This window comes from Dipodomys merriami, unplaced genomic scaffold (genome assembly GCF_024711535.1).
Source record: "Dipodomys merriami isolate MVZ:Mamm:240054 unplaced genomic scaffold, mDipMer1.0.p SCAF_20, whole genome shotgun sequence".
Taxonomy (NCBI): domain Eukaryota; kingdom Metazoa; phylum Chordata; class Mammalia; order Rodentia; family Heteromyidae; genus Dipodomys; species Dipodomys merriami.
In genome coordinates this window covers 30,402,612-30,422,194 of record NW_027203382.1, presented here as the reverse complement: position 1 = coordinate 30,422,194, position 19,583 = coordinate 30,402,612, and the positions used below count along the sequence as shown (strand labels likewise).

General features: G+C 36.1%; 1 protein-coding gene and 1 long non-coding RNA gene across 4 annotated transcripts in view; one reads left to right on the top strand and one right to left on the bottom strand.

The window, feature by feature from the left end:
- The window catches only part of Ankrd31 (ankyrin repeat domain 31), a 109,843-nt gene that overhangs the window by 42,682 nt on the left and 47,578 nt on the right, over positions 1 to 19,583 (top strand). Inside the window, exons 10-15 of one of the 3 annotated variants that reach the window (XM_070031363.1) lie at positions 2,433 to 2,588; positions 7,214 to 7,356; positions 9,668 to 9,812; positions 12,337 to 12,399; positions 16,445 to 16,497; positions 17,430 to 18,996. In XM_070031363.1, the coding sequence (XP_069887464.1) occupies positions 2,433 to 2,588; positions 7,214 to 7,356; positions 9,668 to 9,812; positions 12,337 to 12,399; positions 16,445 to 16,497; positions 17,430 to 18,996 (2,127 nt within the window). The remainder of the gene's footprint in view (positions 1 to 2,432; positions 2,589 to 7,213; positions 7,357 to 9,667; positions 9,813 to 12,336; positions 12,400 to 16,444; positions 16,498 to 17,429; positions 18,997 to 19,583) is intronic. The other 2 variants (XM_070031365.1, XM_070031364.1) reach the window with 2 other exon arrangements.
- On the bottom strand, positions 15,834 to 18,393 carry LOC138833012 (uncharacterized). Its single transcript, XR_011373755.1, has 4 exons — positions 18,331 to 18,393; positions 17,716 to 18,246; positions 17,223 to 17,308; positions 15,834 to 16,214 (listed from the first exon to the last, which is right to left on the bottom strand). It is a non-coding gene; the product is annotated as an uncharacterized lncRNA (long non-coding RNA).

Here is a 19,583-nt window from a genome sequence, read left to right as displayed (position 1 = left end):
ACCGCCTCACTGCAACGCTGGTCCTTGAGACAGCCTCTTATCAGTTTCCATATTGGTCTCACTCCGCTCTTAAGCGTTCCTTGTTCAGAGGCAAAATCTAGGTCCCTCCCTAGTTTCTCCCAAGAAGCCACCGTGAGGCTTCTGGAGACAGCGAACCACGGGGCAACGATGTCACATTCATTCAAAAATCTCTCTAAAGTACTCTTTTATTTTTAACTTTTTTGAGTGCAGTAGCTCATTGAGAGCCAAAAAATTGGGTGCGAAGAAGAAGCGTCCATGTTTTAAACATTTAAAGCTGATAAACAAACTTTTACTTTCACTTTTGGCTACTCTATTGACTAGCCCCAGGTTCTCGCTCTCTCTTTATCTACGGAGAAGAGCAAAAATCCCCCCACTCTTGTCGCGGATTCCCCTTTTACCTGGGAACTTACTCCCCGCTCTTGTCGCGGATTCCCCTTTTACCTGGGGACTTACCCCCGCTTTTGTCACGGATTCCCCTTTTACCTGGGGACTTACCCCCGCTTTTGTCGCGGATTCCCCTTTTACCTGGGAACTTACCGGTGCACCACCCTGACCGCAGAGAGTTCTGAGTCCTCCTTGGGGTTATGGCTGAGTCCCCGTACGGGCCACCACGTGTCGCTACCGCCTCGACCAGCAAGGAAGACGCGACACCGAACTCTTCTCTCTGCAGTTTATTCAGGACCTTTGAGTAATCTTCTGACCCCAACCCCGGGGAGAATTCCCCAAAGCCTTAAGTACCCGCTGGGTAGCCAACCCTGATACGCCACGTGGGAATCACCAATAGGTTCAGGTGCGCGGAAGCAAGCCAGATTCTTTGCCTTAGCCATATAAGGAGTTGTTTACCACGAGAGCACTCGCCATCGGGAAGGCGGAGGGCGGAAGCCGGCGCCATCTTCCAGGTGCGGCCTCTCACAGCTCTCTACATTTCAGTATTTTAGGAGGCACAATAAAGAATTGATTTGGTATAAACTAGAACATCATTTTGTGTATTTCCTGGTTTTGAATATTAAAACTGCTGCAAACAAAACCATTGCAAAGATCAAGGCCATCAGTATTTGTTTAATTTCATGGCATTTTTTTTTTTTAGTGAAGAAAGTTTAACATTTCCTTTCCTGATCTCATTGGGATTACTTTCTGTAAGATGTTTTCCTCATGAATTTATAATACATTTTGTATTGCAACATTTTCTAAAGTTCGGTAATGTGTTGTGATAATCTATTTATAAAAAGGAAACAGTTATTTTGGCTCACATATTTGGAGGATCCAGTCCATGATTGGTTGGCGCATTACATGGCAGGAGTATTTGGTGTCACACAGCTACTTACATAATGGGAAGGAAGCAAAAGAAAGGAAGAGGAAGGGGCTGAGATCCTCTCCCCCATAAGGACATGTCTCCCATGACTTAAACAGTTCCTATATGCCCACTTTTTAAAAGCTCCACAGCCTTCCAATAATACCCAGAGGACCATAGCCTTTAGTACTATGGCCTTTGGAGACATTCAAGATTCAAACTATGTCAGATAGTATGTAATCCTAAATACATATATTAAAAAAATTCTAGATCTAAATAGTCTTTTCACCAGACCTTTTGTGTGTGTGGCTGTGGTGTGTGTGTGTGTGCACGTGCGTACACTAGTGCACACATATGCACATGCTAGTCCTGGGGCTTGAACTCAGGGCCTGGTGGGCATTGTCCTTGAGTTCTTTTTTGCTTAAGGCTAGTGCTGTACCACTTGAGCCACAACTCCATCTCTGGCCTTTTGATGGTTGAGTCTCACAGACTTTCTTGCCCTGGCTGGCTTTGAACTGATCCTCAGATCTTAACTTCCTGAGAAGCTGGGATTACAGATATGAGCAACCAGTGTCCAGTTTTCACCAGAACTTTTAAGAAAATAATTTGTTATTTTTCTCATAAATACAATTTTGGTGGTTTAATTAGTATATACATGGATTAATATACACATTATTATGATTTTAACTTTACTAGAAATATTTAAAAACATTGTTAGGCTCACGCCTGTAATCCTAGCTACTCAGGAGGCTAAGATCTGAGGATCATGCTTCAAAGCTAGCCCCTGAAGAAAAATCCATGATATGCTTATCTCCAATAAACCACCAGAAAACCAGAAGCCATGCTGGGGCTTAAGTGGTAGAGTCCTCACCTTGAGGTAAAGAGCTGAGGGACCAGGCCCAGAGTTCAAGACCCATGACCAACTAAAAAACAAACAAGCAAATAACATTTCTTCTCTCTTTTGTATGTAGATAACATTATGATTGGATTAGTGATAAAATGCTCTTTTACAATATGATGTATATAATATACCATATTTTATTGACTAGATTTTCTATATTACTCCTATTCCTCTTGATCTTCAAATAAAGATTTTTTAAAATTTATTTTCTGGTTTCAGAAAAAATGAAGAGCAATAAAAAGTCTTTTGCTAGCATAAACAGGAGAAACATTTTTGGAGAGAATTTAATATATAAGGCTGCTCTAGATAATGATGTTCACCTTGTTCGTCATTGTATAAAAAATGGTGGAAATGTTAATCAGCCATGTTATGCTGGTAAGTCAGGGTTGTCTTGGGGGTGGCTTATATAGTTTTAGCTCACAGGCCCTTATGGAAGTATAATGAAATGGTTCTAAAAGCAAGTCCCAAAGAAAGGATTCTGGTAATTTTCCTGTTTAAGATGCTTTTTAACCATTACCTCTCAGGGAAGATGGTAAGGTTAAGGAGGTGTTTGATGGGAGAAAAGCATTATATTTTTTTCCTTTAAAGATTATGCCAGGTGGACCATGGCATTATAAAGAAGGAAAAATGAATCTAGCTTTGCATGGTCATTGTTAGTATGAGACATAATCTTAAATGAAGGAAAAATGAAGTAAAAATCTGGAAGAAGCAGATGGTACAGTGAGCCGCAGGGGAAATTTATGATAGAATGGCAGGTGTATTACAGGAATAATTGCTAAGGAAATGAAGAGAATAGAGTATGAGGTAGAGACAGTGGAACAGGGAGCAATCTTTCTCTAAGGCTGTGTTTCTGGTACTTCCTTGTAGTGAGAGTGTGACATATTCTTTTAAAGAAGAATGATTCTTTAAAGATATTGAAATACTTAATGTACTGAACAGCACTGGACCAGCCAGGAGGGTACTTTTATGTATCTGCATTTTTACTTTTGTTTCTAGACTTTCTGAATGTGTAAAGCTGCAAAATCTGCTGATACTCTACCACTTGAGCCACATCTCCACTTCTAGCTTTTGGCTATTAATTAAAGATAAGAGTTTCACAGATTTGTTTGCTTGGGTTGGCTTTGAATTGCAAACTTGAACAAACTTGGACCTCTGAGTATAGGCATGAGCTGCTAGTGCCTGGCAACTGTATATATCTTTTGAATTTTGTTTAGTTTTATATTATTTATTTTATTACTTTGGCTGAGATGATTCTCTTTTAGTCTTTTTTAATTTGGTGGTATATAGGAATCTAGTTTCATTTTCTTTATGTGGATATTAATTTGCTTTGGATCATATTTTGAAGGGCTGCCTTTTTCAGTATATACTTTTGGAAGATTAGTTGGCATTGGATACATTGCTTTACTTCTTATCTTATTCCATTGGTCTGTGAAGTACAGCCACATAATATTGAATGATACTTCTCCAAATACATAAGTTGCTTACTGTTAAAAGTTCCACGCCCCTTTTTGTCTTTAGAATTATAGCATTTCTTCATATTTAATTCTACCTTCAATTAATGCTCAGGTAACAAACAGTAGCATTGTGTTGCAAGGTCTGCAACATAGTGCAGCAATACCAATCAGGTTCTTCACAAAATTTAATTTTTACAAGGCTGGATTAGTTGTCAGCCATCTGGTTACATGGTGGTTGGTGTGCCATCATGAAAAGGACAATCAAAGCCAGGCGCCGGTGGCTCATGCCTGTATTCCTAGCTACTCAGGAGGCTGAGATCTGAGGATCATGGTTCAAAGCCAGCCCGGGCAGGAAAGGCTGTGAGACTCTTATCTCCAATAAACCACTCGAAAACCGGAAAGTGGTGCTGTAGCTCAACTGGTAGAGCGCTCGCCTTTAGCTGAAGAGCGGAGGGACAGCGCCCAAGCCCAGAGTTCAAGCCCCACAATGGACCAAAAAAAAAAAAAGGACAATCAAGAACATGGATACAGTCTTTCTCTATAAGAGTAGTGTTATAAATTGCTTCACATTAAACCAGGCCCAAAGTGTATGACCTTAAAGATCTTCATTAATGTCAGTATACAAAATGTGTTCTCTGCAGAAAAAAGGATATTTTCAATAGGATCCAGGCTTCATTTAACTTATGGTAAACTCTGAGGGTGTTTACTTACCACCATCTGAATATTAAACAACGTTTAGCAGTAAGAGTGTAAGATTTAATTATAATTTATACTCACAACACCAAATTTGATCTTGTGGGTAGGTGGGGATGGGAAGAAAAAGTTGGGGGAGAACAAGGGAAGGGGTGACACTGTTGGAAAGCATGTGTACCATTTCTATTGTGCTAATACACCCCTTCACAGTACCTTCTCATGCTATTCTAGGAAACTAATGCAAATATTTTTTGAGTAACTATAAATTCCATTGCTTTGTGATGATTCAAAAAAAGAAAAGGATGTGTACTCTTTATCTGACTTATGTAAATTTATCCTCTCTGCACATCACCTTTACAATAACAATAAAAATTAAAATGAACTTTAAAAAAAAATAAATAAATTGCTTCACATACTCTTAGCTATTGTGGTAACTTCATACTTAAATTCTTCAATAAATTTGTTTAAAGTCACATTAGTTACATTGTATGTAATAAGGAATCTTATGTTCTTGTATGTGACTTTTTGCAGAACAGGATGGTTCATTTGAGCCATGGTTAGTTAAGCACTCAGTAAGATTATGAAAGAAGTAAAAAACAATTAATACAGAGATAAGAAAGAAGTAGGTCTACTTTAATATATACCACTTAAGATTCTCAGAGCTTTTACTATGAAATCAGGAATAATGATACATGAAATGAACCTCTTAAAAAGGTATAGAAATTTTTTATTTCAGTAATACTAAGGCAATAAAAAGGAAGTGCATGGAGGTTTACTCCATGCAAGTCAGAACTCTTAGAAATACTCTGCAGATTGTAATTCACCAATTTTATGTCCATATTAACCACTCTTCTGGGGACTTCTAGGTTGAGTGGTGATGAATCACTATAATGTATGCATTTCCTCTAGGTTTTCCAGTTTCTTGGCATATGTTTGTTCATCCATAGTCTCTGATGGTCTTTTGTATTTCTGTGGTATTCATTTATACTGATTTGTTTTTCATCTGATTTTATCTCTCTCTTTTAAAAAAAGTTTTTGTTAGTATAGCTTAAGGTTTGTTGTTTTAATTTGTTTTTGTTTTGTTGATTTGTCGTATTTTTAGTCTCTATTTCTCCTATGATTATTTCTAACTTTGAGTTTGACTTGTTCTTGCTTTTCTAATTCTTTAAATTGCATTGTTAGGTTGTTTGAGATCTTTTTCTTTTTGGATAAGGCATTTATTTACTAGGAATTCCCTTTTTAGTACTGTTTTTGCGATATCCCATAGTTTTTACCTGTTTTCTTTTTTTTTAACTGTATTTTTTTGTCTTTTCTTTTTTGGTACTGGGGATTGAACCCAGGACTTTGCACTTGCTAGGCAAACGCTTTGCCACTGAGCTACATCCCAGCCCAGTTTTTGCCTATTTTCTTTAAAAATCTTTTAAAATTATCTTTAAGTAGTTGTATAAAGGAGGTTTCATATAACAAAGAAGTTTATGAATACAAAATATCTTGAACAGTGTCACCTCCTTCAAAATTCTCACCTCCCCTTCAACCTATCTCTTCTCTTCCTTTTCTTAATTTTATGGTAGATACAATGAATTCTTGACTGTGTTCTCCCCTATAACTTTCCCCCTCTTTCATTTGTCTGCCCCTCTCCCCTTGGTCTCAACCCCTGGTGTTGATTTCTTTGGGCTTTGACCTAATCTTCTAAAAAAATGATACTATGTGACCTCATCTTAAGAATCTTTTTTAGTTGAAATACTGTAGATAGCTATGTTTACAAATAAGGAGAAAAAGAAATTTATACCTGTGAAATGACTGATATGTAGTATCTGAGTTACCTTTCTTAGTACATTTATTTCTTTCCTTTTTTCTTAATTTGTTTTGTGCCAGTATTGGGCCTAGAGTCAGGATCTGGGTGCTGTCCCTTATCTTTTTTTGTTTGAGAATGGCACCCTAACCACTTGAGCTACAGTTCCACTTCCAGCTGGTTTGGGTGGTTAAATGGAAATAGGAATCTCACAGAGCTTCCTGCCCAGGCAGGCTTCCAACCTTGATCTTCAGGTCTTAGTCTCCTTAGTAGCTAAAGTATAGGCTTGAGCTACTTGCACCTGCTATGTGTATTTCCAAATCAAGCACTAGTTTTTTTAGTGGAACTATCTTGAATTAGAAATAAAGCATTTCTCTTTCTTCTCTGCAGAAAAGTAACCTGAAACTAGTATTCTGTATTAGTTGACATTATACAGTTTTTTTATTTGGTCAGGTCAAGAGTGCTTTGACTTCTTATCTTTGACTTCTTATATTTTTCATAACAGGATTGAGGGTTAAAATTGTTATTTATTTTCCCTTAGATTTTTTTTGTTTGGTATAGGGCTTAAACTCAGGGCCTGGGTGCTGTCCCTGAGCTTTTTCACTCAAGACTGGCACACAATGCTTGATAAGAAATGTACTCAGTACCTTGCTTAGTAACTGTAACCCCTCTGTAGAGTATTTTCACAATAAAAAAAAACTTATTTAAAAAAAAGGGCTGGCATGCTACCACTTTGAGCCACAGTTCCACTTCCAGTTTTCTGGTGGTTAATTCGAGATAAGAGTCTCACAGATTTTCCTACCTGGCTGGCTTCAAACTGTAATCCTCAGATCTCAGCCTCCTGAGTAGCTAGGATTACAGGCATGAGCCACTGGTGTCTGGCTTCCTGGAGGTATTTTTTAAATTTACCAAATAATACAGGGTATTGATGATATATGTTTCACAAAATCAAAATGCATTTAAAGAAATAATCTACGATTAGAGTTGTTCTTTTAAAAACAAGCACAAAACGTCAAGATGCCAAATATAAGCAAATGTCACTTTTTGTGTGTGTTTAATAGGTTGGACAGCACTTCATGAAGCTTGTGTAGGAGGATTTTACCAGATAGTAAGTGAACTCTTAAAAGGAGGGGCCGATGTAAATACTAAAGGAATGCACCAGATCACTCCTCTCCATGATGCTGTGATAAATGGACACCATAAGGTATTTTAATGCTTTTGTTTGTAGAACATATGCAATATTCTCAACTACTAAATACCTGTTAATAAAATAGAAAAATATTGTTTGACTTCAGTCTGCTAATGAATATTGATAATTCAGAATAAAATTTCATGTGATATATTTGTTGCACCTAATGTCATTTTTCATTTTTTATTTGCATGCATTAAATTATAGTGTTTTCATCATGACACTTTTACTCAGGCTTTTAATGTACTTTGATCAATTTTCTTTTTTCCCCCATTACTTACTGTCTTCCCTGTTCCCATTTAAACCCATTCTCTTCCAATAATCCTGTTCTATTTACATGATGGTTCTTTGAGTTCAGGGCCTTATTTATGCTTGGTAGGCTGTTGAGTGCTTGCTACCACTTCAGCTGTGCTCCAACGCCTATTTTTTGCTATTGTTTCCATGAGTTGGAGTTCGTATTAATATGCTTCCTTATATATAGTCCTTTGCACTAAGCATTTGGGTTTGTAAGATCCCCTGTTAAGAGGTCACATGATCTCCCCACCCCTTCTGTCCTTTCTTTTTTCCTTCTTTTTCTCTCTTAGAGTCTTTTAAATAAGACTTTTTTTTTTTTTTTTTTTGGTCAGTCATGGGCTTGAACTCTGGGCCTGGGCACTGTACCTCAGCTCTTCAGCTCAAGGCTAACACTCTATCACTTGAGTCACAGCAGCACTTCCGGTTTTCTGAGTGGTTTATTAGAGATAAGAGTCTCACAGACTTTCCTGCCTGGACTGGCTTTGAACCACAATCCTCAGATCTCAGCCTCCGGAGTAGCGAGGATTACAGGTGTGAGCCACCGGCGCCCAGCCTAAATAAGACATTTTTATATTCAACAACTTATGAATCAGTAGCAAAGTTGTTACAGATAATTCTAGAATCTGTTGTTTAAAGAAAGATTGGGAGGTTTAATTTCTTGACCTCTGAGTATATTTTAGATATGAGGCCTTTGTCTGATGCATAGCTAGTAAAGATCTCCCATCCTGTGGGATTTCTATTTATCTTGCTAGGTATGTCCTTTGCTATGCCAAACTCTTCAGTTTGATGCAGTTCCATTTATCTAGTCTTTCTCTGATTTGTTGTGATTATGGATCTTTACTTGGGAAGTTTTGACCTGTGTCAAAGAGCCTTAGTATTTTCCCTATCCATTCCTGTAATATTTGCAGGATATCTGTGGTCTTACATTGAGGACCAACCCAAATGTCCCTCAGTGGATGAAAGATCATACATACATTCATACATACATACGTACATACACACACAATGGAATTCTATGCTTTCATCAGAAAGAATGACATGTCTTCCATTTGTAAAGAAATAGAAAGACAGAAAAAATTATACTAAGTGAAGTAAGCCAGACCCAAAGAAACATAGGCTACATGATTTCCCTCATTTGCAATAATTAGAATGTGCTTATACATCTACAAGTAAACTCAATGGATAGTAAAAGACAAATAATTACAACTGAACATGATCAATTAAACAATAGTCTAAACGTTCACATTCTTTGGAGAGGATCGCAAGAGCTCAATAACTGTGCATATGATAACATAAAATAATTTTTATTGAAATGAACTCCAAGAAAAGGAAACAATGTTTTTTATTGTACTGTTTGTGGTTCTTTTCTTTTTCTCTTCTTTCCTTGTTTCTTTGGTTTATTCCCTTCTGTCATTGGTTTTTATTTCTGTACCCATTGTCTTATTTTTTTGGTGGGGGGTCCGGTCATGGGGCTTGAACTCTGGGCCTGGGTGCTGTCCCTCAGCTCTTCAGCTCAAGGCTAATGCTCTACCACTTGAGCCACAGTGCCACTTCCGGCTTTTTTCTTTTTGCTTATGTGGTGCTGAGGAATAGAACCCAGGGCCTCATGCATGCAAGGCAAGCACTCTACCATTGAGCCACCTTCCCAGCCCCTGTACCATTGTCTTGTATATAAGTTTTATCTGATTTGGGGAGAGGGAAAGGGGAAGTACAGAAATGGTGAGACAAAGGGTGAACCAATTCAGCAGTGAAACCTACTAGACACTATGTTAGAAATGGACTATACCACGTGAGGTGAGGGAAGGGAAGCCGAGAGGAGAACAATTGGGAAAGAATGAGAGAGAAGGTGACACTTTTCAGAAGAAACAGTTACAGTTTTGTAACTGTAACCTCTCTGTGCATCACCTTTATAATAAAATTTTAAAAAAAGATAAAGAGGAAGGTTGATGTTGCATGGAGTATTGGTGCTAACACACATTTACAATCATATACTATTTGTCTAGACTCCCTTATACCAATAATCTTTTTCTAGGTAGCAGAGTTACTTCTTTTGAATGGAGCTGATCCATTATTTAGAAGTGACAATGGAAAGTGTCCTTGGGATGAGGCCAAAGATTCACGTATGAAGCATCTCCTTGAGAAATATATTCCTAAAGATGACAAATGTCTTAAATCAGGTAAGACTAAACTACCATGTTATAGCTGCTCTTCAGGTTGATAGAAAGTTACAGAAACTGAATTTCAAGTTACAGAAATTCAGTTATTTTTCATATAATTTTGTTTTGAGTCAGGGTCTCACTATGTAGTTCAAGCTTGTATTGAACTTACTATATAGCTCAGATTGACTTGAACTCAAATCCTCCTGCTTCCCCTCCTAAGTTCTGAGATTATATGCAAGAACTACTACATATGTTTTAAGAAAATATATTCATTTTTGTTCCAGTCACTTAATAAAGCACAGTAATATTCAAAGTCATGTAAGAGAAAAACTCTAAAAGAAAAAGGGTAATTGTTTTTCTCTAGCTGTGGACTGTGGATAGTTAATAAACTTTTTACAAACTTGTGCTCTTTTCCTAACAGTTCTTTGAATTGTATGATAGGATAGAACTATAATTGGTTGTATTCATTTTTATGAATATGACCAGAACTGTATATATCCATTTACTAAGACTCTTTTGAAAAGCCTATCTTTTTCCTTTCCATATCTTGTGTTAAGTTGAAGTATAACACAAATTTAATCTGTACTTACCAATAAAAATATTATTTAGAAATAATATAAAAATTAATTTAAATACATGTTATATTCTTTAGACTCCTTATAACACATTTGTTAAAGTTTTTATTGTTGTTGCTCATGATATTACAGGGATCTTCTGCTTAAAATCTTGCAATAAAAATAATATAAAAATTAATTTAAATACATGGTATATTCTTTAGACTCCTTATAACACATTTGTTAAATTTTTTATTGTTGTTGCTCATGATATTACAGTGATCTTCTGCTTAAAATCTTGTAATATCTGGGTGCCAGTGGTTCACACCTGTAATCCTAGCTACTCAGGAGGCTGAGATCTGAGGATTGTGGTTCAAAGCCAGTTGGGGCAGAAAACTCTGTGAGACTCTTATCTCCAATTAACCATCAGAAAACCAGAAGTGATGCGGTGGCTCAAGTGGTAGAACGCTAGCCTTGAGCTGAAGAGCTGAGGTACAGTGCCCAGGCCCAGAGTTCAAGCCCCACGACCGACTCCCCCCCCCCCAAAAAAAATCTTGCAATAGCTCTCTCTTTAAACTAGAATAATTTAGTGTCCTCAAAGTAGTCTCTCTGTTTTGTATAAGTTGGCCACCCTATTTGTCATCCTCATTCTCTTGTCACTCTCTACTTCTATTACTCAATTACAGTTATACTGCCTTCCTTGCTGTTCCTCAGATGTACCTCCTTTACCACTTTTAATTCTAGTTCAGATGTTACCTTCTCAATGAGGCTTACACTAGCTTAATATTGCTCTTACTGAATTATTTATCTACTGCCATGCAACAGTTACCTTAAAGTGTAGTAGCTTAGAACAATGAGCATATTGTCTTGTACAGTTTGAGGGGAAAAGGAACCTAGGAGAAGTACAGTTGAGTGGTTCTGGATTGGGGACTCTTATAGGTTGTATCCTTCTCAAGGTTAGACTAGGGTAGGAAAAATCACTCTTATTTGTCACTCTTATTTGTTGTTGGCAGGCCTCTGTTCTTTGACACTTGAACTTTTCTGTAAGACTGTTGACAACCAGTAAATGATCTTAGAAAGAGAAGGAACCCAAGAATATCCCAGTCTTTTCATAATTTAATATTGGAAGTGATATAACAGAAGCTTTCCCATAATATTTCTGTTAGATATTGGTCACTCTGAGGAGAAATTTAAGCCCTACCTCTTGAATAAAGTGTCAAAAGTTATGGACATATTTTTGAAGTGACTACAGTCATTCCAGTCCCTTCTACACTGCCCCATTTAGCCTTTTCCTATAACTTTTTATCTATTGACACATTAGGCAACTGACTAAATTCTCTAGTACATTAGGCATTTGATTTATTTATTGTTTTTTTATCTTCTCTCTATAGAACCTAAGCTTGATGAACTAAAGGATTTTTGTTTTTTCTCCTGAAGAACATAAAATTACTATGTACATGGTAGCCAGTCAAAAATATTTGTTGAGCAACTAGTGTGTTAGTCTTCTGATATGAATACAAAACAAATTATTTAAGAGATTCACTTTTCTTAAACTCTGTTCTTTATTTTTGTCAGGACTGATGTTTGTGCTCAGGACCTCACTCTTGCTTGGCTTTTTCAATCAAGTATGGCACACTAACACTTTAGCCAAACCCTTACTCTGGCTTTTTCCTGATTAATTACAGATGGGCTTTTTCTGCCCAGGCTGTCTTTGAACCAGGATTCTCAGATCTTAGCCTCCTAAATAGTTAGATTACAGGTATGGGCCACCAGCACCAAGCACATACTATATTGTTAATTTTCTCAAGAGATATTTCACTAAAGAATTTTGAGGAAGTGGCACTGTGGTTCAAGTGGTAGAGCACTAGTCTTGAGCTGAAGAGCTCAGGGACAGCGCCCAGGCCCAGAGTTCAAGCCCCATGACTGACAAAAATAAAAGAATTTTGTGTATTGTTATCATTGACAACAGGCTTCTTTTTTGTGCATAGAAAAGTTTAATATAACACTTCCATACAAGATGAATGAGTTGCCTTACAAGTTGCCAACTATACGTAAGTTTGATTCCAACTAGAACAAATAATAGACAAATAAGAGAGCTATTAATCATTTGATTAAACTGTAAATTTATATTGTAAGAATTTGTTGTTAGCTCCTGTTCATAATGGCTGAATCCTGTAATCCTAGCTAATTAGGAGATGGATATCATGGCATCTTGATTATTCCAGGCCAACTTTGGCAAAAAGAAGTTTAAGAGACTCCATCTCAACCAATGGCTAGACCTGGTGGTATATGCCTGTTATCCCAGCTATAAGAGAAGAATAGTGGCTAGCACCTGTCATCCCTAGCAATGTGAAAGCACAGATAGGAAGGTCACAGCCCAGGAAAGCCTAGGCATAAAAAGAGACCGTGTCTCCAAAATAACCAACACAAAAAGAGGCTGGAGCTTGAGTGACAGAACATCTGTCTACCAAGCATGAGGCCCTGAGTTTAAGCCCCAGTACCACAAGAAAAGAATTACTTGGTAGTAAGTGATACAGTACTTGTTTTCCTTTAGGACTAACAGATCTATTTTGCTACTTTTTAGCCAATTATTTTTATCAATTATTTACTTGCTCAAGTAATGTAGTTGCTTGCCTGCTACTAAGGACTAAGACCTATATCAAAATACCCTACCTTTAAAATAAAGAGATTATTTCACTGGTTGTGTTTTGAGATTGGTGTCTTGCTATATTGTTCAAGCTGGTCTCAAACTCCAGAATTCAAGATAATCCTTCCACTTCAGGCTCCAGAGTAGCTGGGGCTACAGGAACATGCCATGGTGCTCAGCTTTCACTCAGAGGTAATTAGTTAATATTTCTTTACAGTGTAAGTCTCACATAAGGGCGGAAAACCTTTTATCTGCCAGGGGCCATTTGGAACATCATTTGAGGATCAAATAAAATTATCAATACAGACAGATGGCTGTAGGTGAAGCATATGAGAAGCACACATGTTTGTATTATCATATACTAAGTGATTTCTTAGGTCTTGCACATCACAGGCCAGAGCTTCCCCACCCCTGACAGTAAATCACACCAGAAGAGAAAAAAGACAGTAACTTGTGGAGGTCAGGTATATTAAAACACATTGAAGTAGGTTATTAAAACATTGACATTTACATTTCAAATTATATGAAAAATTGCAGATGTCTAGTTAGAGGCAAAAGTTTAGAAATTTAATTCTTTTTGCTTTGATGGTATGCTGCTTAGCTATTTTATGATGACATGTATTATTTTATACTTCCAGAACTGCTTTCTCTAGCAGTCTAACTGTATCTCCAAATCCAGAATCTCATGTTCGCTAATGCCTACTTCTATTTGTACACAACAGAATTTCCTTTATGAAAAGGATACTTTTCTCTTTGAACTTAGTTCTCAATTTTACTTTGTAAGACAATTTTCTAAGATGGGTCATACCATGTTTTACCAGATTTTGAAATTTCTTTAGTTTGGATGCTTGTTAGCCTACTTTTCATTGTAAGTGTGAAATTGTTCCCTTGAAGAATCTGTATGTTTATACAGAGTATTTACTTTTGAGTTCTGATTGAAAGCTAGATGCCAGTGGCTCATGCTGTAATACCAGCTACTTAGGAGGCCGAGTTCTGAGGATTATGGTTGAAAGCCTGCCTGAGCAGGAAAGTCTGTGAGATTCTCATCTCCAATTAACCACCAAAAAGCTGTGACTTTTTGATGAACCAGGGGCTTGAACTCTGGGCCTGGGGTGCTGTCCCTGAGCTGCTTTTGCTCAAGGCCAGTGCTCTACCACTTGAGCCACAGCACTACTTCCAGCTTATTTTTTTAGTAGTTTATTGGAGATAAGAGTCTCATGGAGTTTCCTGTGCAGGCTGGCTTTGATGTTATCTCTTGGAGTTTTCTGTGCAGGTTGGCTTTGAACTACAATCTTCAAATCTCAGCCTCCCAAGTAGCTAGGATTATAGGCATGAGCCACTGATGTCTGGAAGCTGTGACTTGAGCTATGGCTCAGTTGGTAGAATGCTAACCTTGACAGGAAAAGCTCAGGGACCACACACCCAGGCCCTGAGTTCAAGGAAAAGAAAAAGAAAAGAACAGAAAAGAATATAGTTGAAGAGCATTTTGAGGGTAAAGAAGGGGATGCTGGAAATGAAATCCAGCAAACTGTATGTGCTTCACAAACATTCCATCCCAGAGCCACATCTGTAGTCCTGAAGAGCTTTTAATTATAAAGATGATGACTTAAAGGACTTGCTATGTGTGTGTGTGTGTATATATATATATATATATATATATATATATATATATATATATACACACACACACACATACACACATATATATTTATAGCTTTAAAGCAGGTAGTAAAGTTTATCTGCTTTGGTGTTGGATAGGGATTCATTTTATGACCTTGGGTAAATTAACACCCCTAATTTTCTTAATTGCAAATTTGACTTCATATCTATGAGACTGTTAGTGTGAGGATTGGAGTTAATGTATATAAAATACTTCAACACAATACCTATCATCCACAGAGCTCAGAATGACAAAGGGAAAAGAATATAGCTACCTCACCAAATTTGCCTCTTCAGAATAATATCTGTCTAGTAAGTTGATTGTATTGTAGAATCTAGTCTTAAAAACAGAGAAAATGAAACTTCTTTTCTTCCTTTTAGATTCTTAGGAAACATTAAATCTTAGTTTCCTGCTTTTAATTTAAATTTGGAAAAGGCACCATATTTTTTATTCTCTTAATATTAATGTCTCAATAATGGTTTTATCATTTAATCTTTATAATTTTACAAGGTAGGAACTATTATTACCTTTCATTTATGGACATTTTATCCACTTACTATCACTCAGCAGATAAGCAGATGAGTCAACTGAAACTCAGGAATGAAGTTTCAGAGAATGTACTCTTTCCCCCTTGGTTAGAAAGAAACTGTGTATGCCTTTTCTTACCTGATAGAGGTAACTGGATAATTTAGGTTTTGTAATGCAAACCATAATTCGATCACTATTATATTATATATTCCCAAGATATAAATTAAATTTCTTTGTTTTAACATTTTACATTTTGAACTTATATTGAAGGAATTTGTGTGCATGTGCATGTGCGTGCATGTGTGTGTGTGTGCGTGCGTGTGCGTGTGCGTGCGCCCGTGCGCATGTGCATGACATATGCATTCCTGTCGTGGGGCTTGAACTCAGGGTCTGGACACTGTCTCTGAGCTGTTTGGCTCAAGATTAGTGTTTTACCCTTGAACCACAGCTCCACTTTGAACTTTTTTACTTTGGTAGTTTTACTAGAGAGAAGAGTTTCATGGGTTTCCTGCCCAAGCTGGTTTCGAATAGTGATGCTCAGATCTTAGACTCCTGAGTATCTATGATTACAGACGTGAGCCACCAGCACCCAGCTGGAAATTTATATTTTAATGAATCACATCTGAAATATTCATTTATTCTTTCTTCTGTCAATATTCAATTAGTACTTTCTGCATGCAAGGCATTTCTTCTAGGTTTTTATCATTTTGGGGTGAATGCACAGATAGGTAGTTTTAATTTTGCCTTCAGTATTTGAAGGAAGCAATAAAAGGTATACTAAAGCACATTATTTTTATTATTAACCTATGCTTCTTTTCAAAACCATCTTTTGTTGCATATGCAATTACAATGTCATTAAACCTTTCTATGCCTATATTTTGTTTTGAAGACAATGAAGCATTCAAATTAGAACCATATTTGGTAGAGACAGTAGGAAATGATGATGATCTAATTAATTATGTAAGAATTATTCTGCTTGGTAGAAGTAGCTTGTGTTGTCTTTTAACTGAAGAGGTCATATCTAGATGGATCTGTGGGGAAAATAAAAAATAATGATTTCAGTGCAGTTTTCAGTATTAATTCTTTTACTGCTTATTTTGTTCTTCCTGTAGAAATGTTACTATCAGTATAATATTTAATTTCTAATAGATAAAATTTTACTTATTCAACTTGATTTTCTCATGGCAAAAGATTTGTGGGTTCAATTCTAGTATGTGACCACTACAAGCTGTTTAAGTTAACGTTTTGTTTTGGTTTACAGCTCAAAGTAATGGCACTCACGGAGTAGATGTAGAGGATGAACACCAGCACAAGGTATTATCTATGTTTAGCAATAATGTGATTCTTAGGGGAATAGAGCTACCGAACTGCTGTAGCATTTATTAGGAACAGTGTCTTCACCTTTGGTTTTAAGACACTTTGGAATAATTACATGAAAATGAGAAGATTCTAGGCTGTTAGCCTGAAAGGAATTGAGTAAATGTAGTATGTCTGGGGACAATAATATATTATTAGCCATTTCCTTTCTTTTCTTCTCCATAAGTTTTATCAATCATGTCGAATTTCTTGGATTAAGCATAGTCTAAAAATCAAATATTTCAGTATATTGTTTCAAAATTTTACATGCCAGGCATTTACTTTTCCTCTGGTATTTGAATGTGGTGAGAGGAAGCAGTGTTCCTATTTTACTTTTGCAGTAATAAACTTTCCATATAGACAAATTTAGGAGGGTATCTGTCTTCTAGCTTTTAAATCACTTGTTTTGTTGCACTGTTCTCCCAAATAGCAATGGAAGAAATTCTCTAGTTATTTAACATTGGGGAGAAGAATGTTTCTAAAGCATTTTTGAACAGTTTATAGGAAAGGAAACTGGTCTGATTGGCTAAAAAGCCTATAAAAACTAAGTAGTTTAAAATTTGAAATTATATTTATTAAGTATAATATACTAGTATAGTATATATAATACATACTATATGTAATATAGTACTAATGTAAAGTATTTTAAGTATGCAGCAGAAAATAAATATTAGTATACATACCTACTCTTAACTCTATATTTGAGTTTCTTGTACATAGTCCACTCTTCTGAAATTCCAAACTGAATATATTCCAGCAGGTCCTGTGGCTAGATACAAATTATAAAATTAAATAGAATAACAAGTTGATATACTAAATATCAACATTAACTTGAGAATGTAAAAGCTTAAGTTGAAAATGAAAGCTAACTATATATTTTGTTTCTATAGAAACCAAAATTCAGTTCAAAAACTTGCTCTGAGTCAGTTTCTAATGAAAATTCAAACAGATATAAACCAGAACATGAAGAAGTCAATAAAGAAAGAAATGAGGGTTTACCTATAAGTAATGAAGATATATATGAATGTTTCACAAACAATTCTGCAACCACAAACTTTGGCAGATCTAAACCTAAACAGTCCTCTGTTAACCAAATATACACTCGAGAATTAAGAAAGCGCAATATCAAAGATACCAGCACAAATGTGTCTAAAAATAAAGAAAGAAGAGACTTACATAACAAGACTCAAGCAGATGATGGAGACTACAATTCAAGACAAACAATTGCTGTTACTTCTTCCAGGATAATAAACAAATCAGTTAGTCACCAGCAGCATGTTCTCCAAACCTTTAATGATTTTCCACAAGACTCCTGTGAACTTTTCAGCCCAACTTTGTCAAGTCTGAAAAGTGGATTAGTCAGCAATACTGAGGCTTGTTCAACTTCCAAAGAGACCCATACTTACAACCTGGATATATCAAGTAGTCAAGAAATGAAATTTTTAGAATTAGAATCCATAGAGCAAACTGAAGCTGTTTCAGGACTTCCATCACAGAAAGAAATCAAGTTACCATTTGTTACTACAGATCAGCAGATTCATACTCACCAAAAACAACACAGTAGCCCATACAAATCTCAGGAAAATAGTAACTTAGTTCAGAAAAATAATAGCTTTAATAAATGGGAAAACTCTTTCTTGTCCTTCGTAAAGGCACATTTTGATAGTGATGATAGTGATAGCAGTATCTCTGAGAAAACTGTAACATCTAAAAAGGTAGAATATAAAAACCACCATAATTATGAAGAAAATATAACAAATAGTGAAGAAATGGATTCTCAACCAATTTTACCTTCTGAGGGCCATGTTTCACAGGAAAATGAGTTAAAAGCAGGAAGCCTAACCACACTGTCACAACAGGAAGCTGTTAATTTCTGTGATTCAGATGACACGGTTATTTCTGAACAATATGTTGTAAATTATGAACAACAAATTTATGGGATTTCTTTTGATCACTCATATTGCAATCCGGAGCCAATTTCCATGGCTTGTACAAGAATGCCTTCCACACTTGAAGTTTCAAATTTTACTTGTCACTTGGAGCAATTCAAAAAGCCTCAGGATGCTAGCTTCAGAGAATCAACTCCTTCAATGAGTCAAATAGATGCACAGAATGTGGAAAAGCCATGTGTGGAAGAGAATCAAGATGCAGAACCAAATTTTCTCAGTAATCAAACAGATACACATGTGGTAAAGGTATGTATGGAAGAGAAACAAGATACTAAAAGGAATTACAATAACAAAGACCAAAATACAAGTTCTTCGACTAGGTTTTTTCCCATAGTTGTTGATTCTGAGGCAATGGAAACAAATGAAGTTGAAAAAAGGAGACAAGACCTTCCAGAAAAGGAGCCAATGAATAACACAGATTTCCATTCCATTGACAATATGAATAATGAATTGACTAATACCTCACAATGTAATCAAAAAGAAGAAAAGGAAATTTCTCATAAACCAGGTATTAGTAGTATTGTTCATTTTATACACATTTCATATAGACCTAATAGATTTTATAGAAATGTTCAACTTAACCAGTGTTCATTCTGACAAGAATGAGGCAAAGTGAGTCATGATTGGGGCTGCTGCAAAGCCTAGGGTAAAATAAAAATATTTGCTTTGAAAGTCATATTGTTATTGTCAAAGATAGTTGCTAAACTGTTAGTAACAAAACTAATGAATCATATGTCTATTGATTTTTATTTCTTTATATTGTCCACTTATTTAGTGTGAAGTGACCTTATATCATCTCATAGCAAGAAATTGTTGGCTAAATTGATTTCAACTTATTCATTGTATTCTCTCCGGAATTTTAACCAAAAAAATCATGTTTATTATATAAAAAGCACATTAAAGACTTCCATTCTTTTAAACAGTTCAGCTTGAAACAGAAACTCTAAAAAATATGCATATTCTTTTATTTTATATAACCTGTAAGCACCACAACACTGATACTGTATGTTTGTACTTGAGTTAACAAATTATGAGGCAGAAAAAGAAAAAAATGGATTCAGATATCCACAGGCTTCTTAATACCCCCCAAAACAA